At 37.1% G+C, this 12,760-nt stretch overlaps 1 protein-coding gene across 1 annotated transcript in view; it reads right to left on the minus strand.

Annotated features, from left to right (window-relative positions):
• LOC121862290 (brefeldin A-inhibited guanine nucleotide-exchange protein 1-like) overlaps window positions 1-12,760 on the minus strand; it is a 101,705-nt gene that overhangs the window by 80,938 nt on the left and 8,007 nt on the right. The window contains 3 exon segments of the mRNA XM_042360422.1: window positions 4,016-4,240; window positions 8,106-8,285; window positions 8,995-9,141. Of these exon segments, the coding sequence (XP_042216356.1) occupies window positions 4,016-4,240; window positions 8,106-8,285; window positions 8,995-9,141 (552 nt within the window).

Raw genomic sequence — 12,760 nt, forward strand, 5'->3', positions numbered from 1 at the left:
AGATTTCATCCTACTGTACAGTACAATTCATCAAGCTCCAAACTTCCACATACAAAGGTAAGTAGTATTGGTGACTTATATTTCTAATACACAGTACAGGTATACAGTAGTGCACTAAGGTAGTTTAAGTTGCTATTTGCAGTTTTGCCAATTTGCGCCATTCCTTGGAACCTAGTCCCCACAAATAGCAAGGGTTTACTGTACCCATCCTGGGAGGCATTTGGATAGACTTATCAAAACCATTACAATTGACTATTCTCATTAATAAGAAAATGTAACATATGGTTGGCTACTGGTATAATACCTCGACAGTGAACCAGGACTAGCAACCTATCAGTCAGATCCAAGTAATCATCTGGGTTACTATGTTAAGCCTCACAGGCATAGTCAGTGAGTGCCAACATTTCAAAGGAACTGCCAAGCTCAGTCGCTCAACAGGTGAGGTGACAACATGACCTCAAATGACAATGGGGTCACTGACACAAATTTAGAAGGGAGCAGGGCATGGTTGGGATAGTAATGGAGGCTGGAGGATGTGTTTACTGAGGAAGAGATTGTTATCATCATCACTGGCAACTTCTTATTGACAGTATCTTCTATCTGGAGTAGAGACTCGAGGTTTTATTAGGTAAGGAACGCTGTTCTTTAGTGTAACTATTGTCATCGGTAATTTTGAAGCAAAGTAGTAGACTATAAGTGAGGTGTGAAACCAAGTGATCTACACACAGAGGTGAAGAAGTGAATGGGCCACACCAAGATGAGGTTAGGTGGGTGGGTTCCATGCAAAGCACAAGTACTGCTGATGACCCACTCACTTTTATACCTTTGTGTGTAGAAAAGTCAGTTTCATGCCCCACTTGGGGCACAATACTGACCCAGGGTAAACGAACATTTGTCATTTTTTGTGTGTACTGTATTGGAGAAAGTTTTCCAAGAGTCTAAACTATGCACCTCGTACAGACAAACACCCTCCCATTACATTTAGGCCCCAGTCATTAGCTAAAATATTTACGGTTATCGAAAACGTGTAGAAACTTTTATTCACAGCATCTGTTCTAATTGTGTCCTCGGTCTGCAACCCCCCCCCCCCCCAAAAAAAAACCATGGGGACTACAGCTTGTTAGTACAGGTTCAGTTAGGAGAGAATTATAATGACCAATGGGTGACTGACCCAGATGTGGATACAAATTTACTCATTAGGTTTGACCTCATTTTAAGCCCTGACTTATGACATATTCGACTTACGACAACCCCGACATATGACCGCCGTGGTCGTATAAAATATTTTTTACATTACGTATTTTCGAGTCCTGAAACGTTAGATCGTAATGTGACCCCGTACGACAACATGGGCTGGGCCACCTTGTTGTGTACAGCAACCACGCCGTAGCCCGCTCAATTGGTGTTTGGCCGTTGTTGTTGTTGTTCGTGATCTCACTGTGTACTGAAATTTTTTTTTTCTAATTCCCTTTAAAATGGCTGGCAAGCGTAAAAGTGAGAGTTCTCGTGGTGCTGAGAAAAAAAAAGAGACAGTCAATTACTTTTGAGATGAAAACGAAAATAATAATGCAATATGAAAATGGAAAAATGGTAGCAACCAATTCACGCGACCTTGGCTTCTCTCACTCAACGATATTAACAATTTTGAAGGACAAGGAATGAATTTGTAAGGTAGTGAAAGGATCAGCAGCCTATAAAGGGAACAATAATAAGGAAAAAAAGACAAGGTCCTCTTCATGAGATGGAGAAATTACTTGTGATGTGGATGGAAGATCAGCTGCAAAAGCATGTACCCTTAAGCCTTCTAACCATACAGGCTAATGCAAGAAGCCTTTTCGAAAGCCTGAAAGAGCAAGCAGGAGATGAGTGCGACCAAAACTTCACAGCAAGTCATGGGTGGTTCCAAAGGTTTTAGAAACGTTACAGTTTTCACAGTGTAAAGGTGAGTGGAGAGGCAGCAAGTGCCGATGTGGGTGCTGCCGAAGCTTTTAAGGAGGACCTAGATCGTGTCAACGTTGAGGGAAATTATTTGCCCGAGCAAATATTTAATGTGGATGAAATTGGCTTATTCTGGAAGCGCAGCCAGAACGGACATACATCCACAAAGAGGCGAAAACCATGCCAGGATTCAAGGCATTCAAGGACCAAATTACACTTCTGTTGGGGGGAATGTAGCTGGTTTCAACATAAAGCCCTTCATGATATATCATTCAGAGAACCCAAGGGCTTTTAAAAATGTCAGCAGCACACACTGCCAGTGTTTTATCACAGTAATAAGAAAGCCTGGATGACCCTAGCACTGTTTGAGGATTGGTTCCTGAGATGTTTCATTCCACAAGCCAAGGAGTATTGTCTGCAACAAGGGGTTGCCTTCAAGATTTTATTAGTTTTAGATAATGCTCCAGGACACCCACCACACCTGGACGACATGCACCCTGATGTTAAGGTAGTCTACCTTCCACCTAACACTACCTCCATCATCCAACCCACGGATCAAGGCACTATTGCTGCTTTTAAAGCGTATTATTTACGTATGACCTTCGCTCAGGCTATTGCTGCTACTGAAGGTGAGAAAATGCTCAGAGAGTTTAGGAAGGACTACAACATTTTGCAATGTACAAAGAACATAGCTGCAGCATGGGATGAGGTTACAGGTCAGTGCATGAATGGAATATGGAAGAAGGTCCTGAAAAGATATGTGAACAGTTTCAAAGGATTTAATGAAGATGAAGCAATTTCTGAGATTAGTAACTAGATAGTGCAGATGGGTCAACAGCTGGAGTTAGAAATTGATTATGAAGATGTTGAGCAGTTGGTGGAAAGTGTAGCAGAAGTGCTAAGTAATGAGGATCTTATTGAACTGGATGCACAGAAAATTGCAGAAGAAGAAGAGAGACAAAATGTAGAAGAAGAACCTGCACCCCCAAAAAAGTTTTCAGTGAAACAAATGGCAGAGGCATTTGCTACTATTACTAAGGGATGCAAATGTTTGAAGAAATGGATCAAAATGTTGAGCATTTTGCAAAAGTTGACAGACTGATCCAAGATGCACTTGCTTGCTACAGGGAGATTTACAATGAAAAGAAAAGGCAAACTGTGCAGTCGAAATTGGACATATTTTTTAAGAAGTCCCCCACTGCTGTCTCCTCACGCTCCACCACTGCTGCCTCTTCACTCCCTAAAGATGATTCAATACCTTCAACAAGCAAGTATGTTAGCCTGTCTGAAGAAAGCGATCTTGATGACTCACCCAGCCCTGTCTCTTCCTCTGCTTCATCCAATTAATGTATTCTACATGCTTAATTAAAAAATTATTGAGGCTCTGTGAGCATTCAGCTGACTACATTAAAGGTAAGTGCACAGTAACACTATTAATTTTTCATTATTGATTACTTTTACTGTTCTGTATTTCATTTTAGAATTTCTATGTATTATTTTCGCCTTTTCGACTTATGACCAATTCGACTTACGACTTGGTCGTCGGGACGGAACCCCGTCATAAGTTGAGGAGAGACTGTAGTATATCTTTGGAGTGAGTTATGGTGGTACTGTGTACAATATGGACCAAAGATTGTTGAATTTTGTAATCTAAAAGTATCTTCCAATTTAACTTGAGTAACTTGAAAAATAGTGATATGATTGCTAACTTGAGTTTCTTTTATCACCAAGTACTGTACATGTACATACAGTTATTAGTTCGATACTGGGACCGGATTTCACTTATAAGTATAAATTTTATTCGAGGAAAATTAATTTTTACTTAAATACTTCTTAAGTCAGTTACTTTTTTACTATTACTTAAGTATTTGCAGTCTCTTATGAAGCTACTTTTTAGTTTTACTTGAAACTTAACTTCCTCCAACCACTTCTGACCATCTCAAGCAGCTCACATAGTCCTTAAGGCATACACCCCCTAAGCTTTAAAATCTCCAGTTAGATCTCTTCTCTAAGTAAGGAAATCAGTTATCACCTGACAGGCCAAACTTTTTCCACAGTAAGTGTTAAAAGCTCCTACCATTGTTGTAGTAATTGCAGTACTATCTGTGAGTGGAGGATGAGGGTTTTGTTCAAGAGGAGGGTCCTGCTGTGGAAGAGGGACTTGCTGGGGATTAGGGTCTTGCTGGGGATGATGCTCCTGCTGTCCATTCTCTTGTGAAGCAATCTGACTGCCAGCACTGTTAACGGATGAAGCGGTACTACAGCTATGCTCACGTCCACTCTCTTCTGCTGCATCTTCAATCTGTTAAAATTGAAACTCATTCCAGGTCTAGTCTAATTATCAGCAAAACTTTACAGGTAAGAGTGTAATTATAACCAATATATTTTCTACGCTAAATGCCTGTAGAGCTAACAACAGTTAACATCAAGTGCTGCACACTTAATCTTTCCAGTCGCACATACTGCCAGTGATGGTGATATCTATTTTTCATATAAAATAAAAATTTTAAGCAGCAAACCTTGTTATTAACCCTTGTTTTTATACTCTTTCTACTTCTTTCATATCTATAAAAACTTTAAAACAAAATCATTGTGTTTAGCATTTTTCTTTCTACTGGTAGTACAAATCTGCAAATTACCTTGAAGTTGGTGCACATAAAATTCATTCCACATCATGATGTAGAGCATTAAAGGTAAATTAAATGCAACTAAACCCAATGAATCAGGAGCTCAGATTACCTTTAAATTTACAGGCTTGCAAAATCTATTTCTAAAGAAACATGCAATAATAAAAATTAGCAGTAAAAACAGTTAAAGGACCATCATGCTACAATACCCAAGCTAATATTAACAGCAATAGGGTTACCCTGTTACAATACTTGAGCTAATATAAACAGTAATAGGGCCACCATGCAACAATATATAAGCTAAAATAAACTGTAAAATGGCCATCACATCAGAAATGTTTTTAACTCAAAAAGAAGAATGTGACCACTTGATCACGTTAAGAGTATGAAATCCTTATAAAAATTGGTTTTTAATATTCAAACAATATAACATATCACAGTCATTATTTTCTACTTTTCATGGCATTCATCAAAATTATAATTACTAGTACAGTACTGTACATACCTGTATACTGTTTTATACAGGAAAGTCCTTGACTTACAAGTGTTATGTTCCTGAAAAAGCTTCTACAGGAAAGCCTCCAATAACAACAGTTCTACTAACGACGATTCATATTTAAGACACTGGTTAATTTAAAATGCAATTCAATTTACACAGTTAATTTTCTTCGTATTTACGACGAAAATAGATGAAAAAATATAATTAAATAAAATTTTCATATATATATAATAACTAAATCCCAATATGTATTATACAAATAAAACAACAAGCCTTGCACACGGAGGCTGCCGGTCTTGTTAGTGGTGACGCCAGCATCACTAGTAAAAGCAATAACAGCTGGCGGGCCCTTTGTTTTAAAAAATCTGAACAGAAAAAGGAGAAAAACTTTCTCGGGTTTCTTACGGTATTTTTGCGTCCCTATCCAACATGAGGAAGAGAGCAAGTGATGGTAGTGCTGGTTCAAAAGATAAAAGAAAGTGAATAAGCTTAGTCGAGAAACTGGATGAGTTAAAACAATATGAAAAAGGTGAGAGATCTGTGGAGATTATATGGAGCAGCAATGAACATATTTTCTGAAGTGGATCCATTAACAGAACAAAGCATTAAAATTAACACATGACCTCTACATAATGATGTATAATGAGAAAAGAAAGCAGCTGTGAAAAGTTCTTTAGACAGCTTTATTATTCGATGGCCAAAACCTTCAACTACAGCTTTGCCATCAACTTCAGGTTCAGCTACACCGTCAACTTCAGGTACAGCTACACCATCAACTTCAGGTAGACCATCAACTTCAGGTTCAGCTACACCGTCAACTTCAGGTACAGCTACACCATCAACTTCAGGTAGACCATCAACTTCAGGTTCAGCTACACCGTCAACTTCAGGTACAGCTACACCGTCAACTTCAGGTACAGCTACACCATCAACTTCAGGTACAGCTACACCATCAACTTCAGGTACAGCTACACCATCAACTTCAGGTTCAGCTACACCGTCAACTTCAGGTACAGCTACACCATCAACTTCAGGTACAGCTACACCATCAACTTACAGCTACCGTCAACTTCAGGTACAGCTACACCATCAACTTCATCTACACCATCAACTTCAGGTACAGCTACACCGTCAACTTCAGGTACAGCTACACCGTCAACTTCAGGTACAGCTACACCATCAACTTCAGGTACAGCTACACCATCAACTTCAGGTACAGCTACACCATCAACTTCAGGTTCAGCTTCACCATCAACTTCAGGTTCAAATTCAGCAGCAGCTTCAGCAACAACTACAGGTTCAGCAAAAGTTTCAGCAACAACTTCAGGTTCAGCAAAAGCTATGACATGTTTATGGAAAACTACAGCTTCAGCCAGAGTTGAAGCTGATGACTTTGTAATCTGAGTAAAAACTCCCACAACAACATTCATTGGCTGACCTATGTTTTAGACTTTACCACCATTGGTGAGTAGAATTTTTGTTTTCCATATGTAAAACAGTAATAAGTGGTGCTTTCATATTATTATGGAGAGAATTGACAATTTGTTTTCACATGTACGCACTTACATACGTTGACCTTTCACAATCCGTCTCGCTTTTTTCTTTACCATTGGTGGTCAGCTACTTCCATTGTTCCATTTATTAACATTATATAACATTACAGTACTTAAAACATAAATATTATTTTTTTACATTAATTTCACTACAGCTGCAACCAGGGTCTTTTCTTCAGTTTCAGATGGATAACTGACATTATGGGTGTAAAGTACATATAAAGTAAAGCCAAAAATGCAATCAGAAGCACTCCTAAAATTCCCCTAAATCGCCCTTAAATCACGAAATATATATACTGTACGTACATATACACTAGAGCTCTTAAATCACTACTGTAATGTGATGCAGGTGATTAATTTTTATCTCTTGTGCAAAATATATGAGGTTTATATTCAAATTATTCGCGGTCTTGCAAGGATTCCAGCAAAGCAAATTATATTCTCTTAACTTTAGTCTGTGATATTATTTAAGATAAAAACTGTAAGCCTAAAACCCTGGCTGGGATGATGAGGGAGACGGAGGGAGGGAGCGTGGGGGGGGGAGCGGGAGGTGAGGTGATATGTTTGACAGTTGGAGCCAAAGGTCTCATGTGTGTTTATTTATCAGTCCTTAAGAGTGACTAAGCTTTTCTATTATAAAATGCCACTGAAATGACCTGGGAGAATATAATTTACATTGCTGGGATTCCTGTAAGATAGTGATTAATTTGAATATAAACAAGCTATAATTTGCACTAGACATAAAAATTTTAGTACCGTAATCATTTAGTACATGTACAGTACAGGTTTGCACTTAGATCATTTATTTCTTTCACGTTTCTTTTAGTATGGTGTGTGCATGTAAATGAATAAAAATAAATGAAGAAATTTATGTAAATTTACCCCAAAATACAGTTGAAAAACTGTACACTACTATAATGTACTAAACTAATGTACGTACTAAAATTTTTATCTCATGTGCAAAATATATGACGTTTATATTCAAATTATTCACTGTCTTGCAAGGATTCCAGCAATGCAAATTATATTCTCCTAACTTTAGTCTGTGATATTATCTAAGATAAAAACTTAAAGCTTACTGTATAACCACCAAACCCTGGCTGAGAGGAGGGGGGAGGGGGGGGGGAGGGGAGGTGACAGTGACATGTTTGACAGTTGGCGCCAAAAGTCTAGTAAAGTATTTATTTGTTTATTTATGTCCTTTAGATTGAGTTTTTGTTTTTTGCTTATAAAATGTCATAGAAGTGACGGAGGAGAGTATAATTTACATTGCTGGAATTCTTATAAGATAGTGATTAATTTGAATGTAAACATGCTATAGTTGAGGTCGTTACTGGTAATCCTGTCCTGTCCAGAAATGTCATTACTCAGACCCACCTTTGATCCACATGGCAATAATCCTGTTGTTAGTTTTATTTTATTAATGTTCTGAATGGAATTCCTACATTATTGAATTTATTTATGTAAGCTACCAACATAATAACTTACTGCCTGGTTCTCCATCCGTGTAAAGATAATGTTGATCATCTGTGTAAGAGCAGCTTTTGCAGTAACTTGGTTGTTCATGTCCCGTGACGCCAGGAAGATGTTGTAGCATGTTCGTACTGCCACCAACACTGTACCCTCATGGACACTAACATATTGTGATGTGATCACTGTTAGCAATGCCTGGGGTAGGAAAACATATCAAGAATTAACAAACACTAAATGTTGACCTGCCATTCCACTTTATTAATAAAGATAAGGCTTATGATATTTAACGATTCTGAATTATTGTTTCCTTTTACCTTCTGACTGTGTGTAACTTTGTAAATGAACTGCCGTACTTCTGACGAAAACCTTAATATTAAGTAGGAAAAGAAGTGCTGTGTGTGCTTATTCTGGTGATTAATGACAGGTTATAGACATGTCATAATGGCACAAGTGACTGAAATCCAGTACAATAATATCCCGTTTTGTGCTGCTGTGGCATAGTACTCTTGGTCATTGGAGACCTTTTTTTTTTTAACAAAACATTAATTATAAAAATCCAAAATAAGAGTTAAAAGCTACAATTTCAAACACTCCCCTTACCAACACCTTCCATTTTGAGGTTCATAATTAATGTTATGTTCAACTTGACTGTAAATATTATTTACAAATAAGTAAAATGTGGCACTGAACTCTTAGTAATCTATTTGGATCTGTTCATAGATCTATACCAATATCCAGACACAAATAACACTACACCTATTCTAAATTTTTATCTATCTATCTATCTGTCTATTTAAAACTACCATCCCAATTCCCTATTTTTATCTTGTCACCTTCAGTTAAATCCTATCAAAACATATGAACTAAATTCTCCAAGCTAAATTTAAACCTTGAGAAAATATACCTTAATTATTTGAATTTCCACATCCTTATCTGTTGAGGGTCCATTGAAGCAATTGCATATTGTTTCAACAATATGGTCAATCAACCGCTTGTTTGGATTATTTGGGTCTGCACAGTTCCCAGTCAAGTGTCCATATGCAATAAGTTTCTGTTAATAAAAAACAAATGAAATATTTTCAGTAGTAAATTATGATACATGAATGAAATGATAAAATATCATTGACAATAAATAACCAATCTAGCAAACAAATAATTGCACTGGAGAATCCAAATCATAACATAATCAATAAAAAAAGCATTAAAGAAACAATAAGCTCCTGCTTTATCACAGTTATGCATCCTGGTGCTTATTATTTTAGAAAAAACATGGTTGTTAAAATACTACAAAACCCATGACTGGTGGCAGTTAAACTTATACATGTGTGTCAGCTCCCGACACTTAATCCCTGCAAGCCTGCCAGGCTTATATACAAGTTACAAGCCACTGCTCTGTTCTCAATCTAAAAAAAAGATGATGAAATAAATCAATTTAATTAAAGACCTGAGCAATCATCTGATGGTTTGCTGATACTGAATGTAAAAAGAAATGTGTGGGCCCGGTACCAACTGGTCTAGCAGCTGGTGAGTGCAGCCGAGCGCTTACTCTTAGCATAAGAAAAAGCACATGGAGCCTGGGCTGCTAACCTCAGGTTTTATCACATACCCTGGCTCAAGCTTCACCTCCATGGTGGAGTGCCAAGTGTGCCCTGAAAGCACCATTTCTGGGCACTGAAGGCAGCAACAAAAATTCCCAATGAGAAGTAACAGAATGAAAGAGATAGCAAGAGGCAGCAAATCCCAAAGAATGAGGCAGAAAAAAAAAATGGAGGGGATAACCTGTGATGAACTGAGGAATCTATTCCAAGTTCATCACAGGTTACCCCTTCGCAAAGAAAAATAGGACAAGCTACGAGAGAGAGAGAGAGAGAGAGAGAGAGAGAGATTAATCCCCTGGTTAACGAACGGTTCGATCAACGAAATTTCAGTTAACGAATTAGCTCCCATAAGGATTTTCAGTTTGATTAACCAACAAAACTTCGATTAACGAAATCCTTATGACAAACACATTTTGTTGTGCGCATCAGCTGATTGGCTAGTCCGCCAATACGGTATTTGGTTCTATATTTACATTCGTTTCCAGTGGAATAAATATCAAGAAAGTTGGTCTCTTGAATATTTCTGCATTTTTTTATTAAAATTATTGGTCACTGAAATTTAGTTAACATGTTGATAATATAGACAGTACAGGGAACAGTTTTTGTGCACCCACCAGCGGATTGAATCACCCAAACACGCTTCTCAGTTTAACTTTGTTTACAGTGGAGTAAACATCGATTTTGTTGGTCTCTTGAATATGTTTTGCATTTTTGCATTAAAATTATTGGTCATTCTAAAATTTAGTTAACATATTGATAATATACAGGGATAACAAGCATTGCATTGACTGGGATAATGCCTCCTCAATATTACCTTGTAATTCAATTGATAGTAGGAACATCATAGAATCTAGTCTCATTAAACATACCGAAGCATTCAACATGAATTTGAGTAATGGCACGTACAAACTGGACAATTTTGAAATTAAGAAGATTTGTAACCAGGTGAGAAGGTTGGGTCACCTTACCCTCTGACCTGACTACCAACCGTTGCCGTGCTATTTAAAGATTAGTAGGGTCATTACCTAATACCTGACCATTGTGGACCTGGTCTCACCCTCCTCTGTATATATACACCTTGTTTTGTACTTCTCTTTAGTCTGTACTCATCCCTGAAGATGTGAATTACACGAAAGCGCTTGGAAACTTCGTGTTTTCTTCTTTCCTTGTGGTTATCAATATATATATATATATATATATATATATATATATATATATATATATATATATATATATATATATATATATATATATATATATATATATATATATATATATATATATATATATATATATATATATATATATATATATATATATATTTTCAAAATGATCACTATATTATACAATCACTTGTAAGTCCCACCATTGCATTTCAACAAGATGGGGCGCCACATTACAGTCGACCCTGTTAATTGGACCCCTTTAATCCGGATTTCGATAATTCGGACAAAATCTGAACTTTTTTTTTTTTTTTATAGATTTGTAGGAATATTACCTACACAGACCTTAACCTAAAATGCTGGTCCACCCACTGCTGGGATAAAACACCAGCGTCTTTTTGGTTAAATGTAACATCTCCACCACTAGTGTGGGGGGGATGCAACTTTTAGCTTCAGACATGAAAAATGTTTACCATTTACTGCCAGTAAACAATGGAAACGTAAAATATGTACCAATTAGTAATGAAAAGTTGTGCAGTTCCTTCAGCAAATGAAGCTCACCAACTTACAATAGGCTAAATTACCTTACAACGTGTTTTCAGTAGTCTATGTTGAAGTTCTTAGCACAGGCTAACTTATCATATCATATACGGTATCACAGTTCTCATTGATCTACAAAAAATACCGGTAATAAAAATCTTTTCGATATTTCACACTTAATATAATACCCGGTAATCTACTTCAACCTCCTATTGTTTACAATGAAGCACGACGCACCACCAGTTGTTGAGTATCAGCTAGACGGTACATGTGTTTTTCGAATAGTTTTCAGTTAAAAAACTGTTACATCACATGTATATTTTACCTTAACTGTGCCTAAATGAATATATTCTCGGAAATAAATAGTAGTTTTGCTGAAACGTGATGTATTTTAATGTAAAATAGGATAAAATACATGACGAAAACAAAAGATTTTACTTAAGCTTCCAATGTTCTTGAGATTTTATTCTTTTTTTTAATAGTTTTCGATGAAAATACTGTTATATTACAATGATATTCTATTCATGCTGTGCTTGATATAATACATTCACGGAAATGTAATATTTTTGCTGAAATTACGTAAGTATTACAGTGGAAAGTGGGATAAAATCGTGACGAAAACAATGACTTTGACATGTAATACAATATTAACCCCTAAATCGGTTAATTCGGACAATCGGCTAAAACGGACACCCTTCTCCCCCCTATTAGTCCGAATTAACGAGGGTCGACTGTACAGTATCCACGTGCGCCAGTGGCTGGATCAGCAGTTTCCGGCTCACTGGATTGGCCACCGTGGTCCTGTATGTATGGAGACTTTTGACTCAACCTGTACACCCACATCATATTAGTTCCTGCCCTCCAGAAGGCTCTAAAGATTGTTCTAGGAGGTGCCAATGCTGCCTTTCTATTTCTTTCTTCCTCATTCCCCCTCGTGGCCACCCATATTATTTACTTGGATAACTAATATTCATGGCACTTGATACAGTTCACAACATTTATTGATAGGAAGGTCATCCAGCTACAAAACTTGCTTCATATATTCCTGATGGCAACCAGGACATCATGCCATCAGGTAGGTGATTGCTCCACCCAAGTGTGGAAAGTAACCATAAAAATGATGAAAATGGTGCCATTCCTCCCTACCTCTCAACCTAGCTGTCTTTAACTTTCTTGATTAAGTTCAATATCTTTCAAACATTTAGTGACCACTCTGCTGAAACCATAAAATAAGTAAAATTCAGAATTACAGTATGATATATCTGTACTCACCAGAGGTGTTGGTGACCTCTGCACAAAGTAGTGTGTAAACAAATTATTAAACATTTGCAGGCAGACTGTGCAGTGCATGATATGATATGGGCTCTTG

The sequence above is a fragment of the Homarus americanus genome, unplaced genomic scaffold (genome assembly GCF_018991925.1).
Source record: "Homarus americanus isolate GMGI-L3 unplaced genomic scaffold, GMGI_Hamer_2.0 scaffold31037, whole genome shotgun sequence".
Lineage (NCBI taxonomy): Eukaryota > Metazoa > Arthropoda > Malacostraca > Decapoda > Nephropidae > Homarus > Homarus americanus.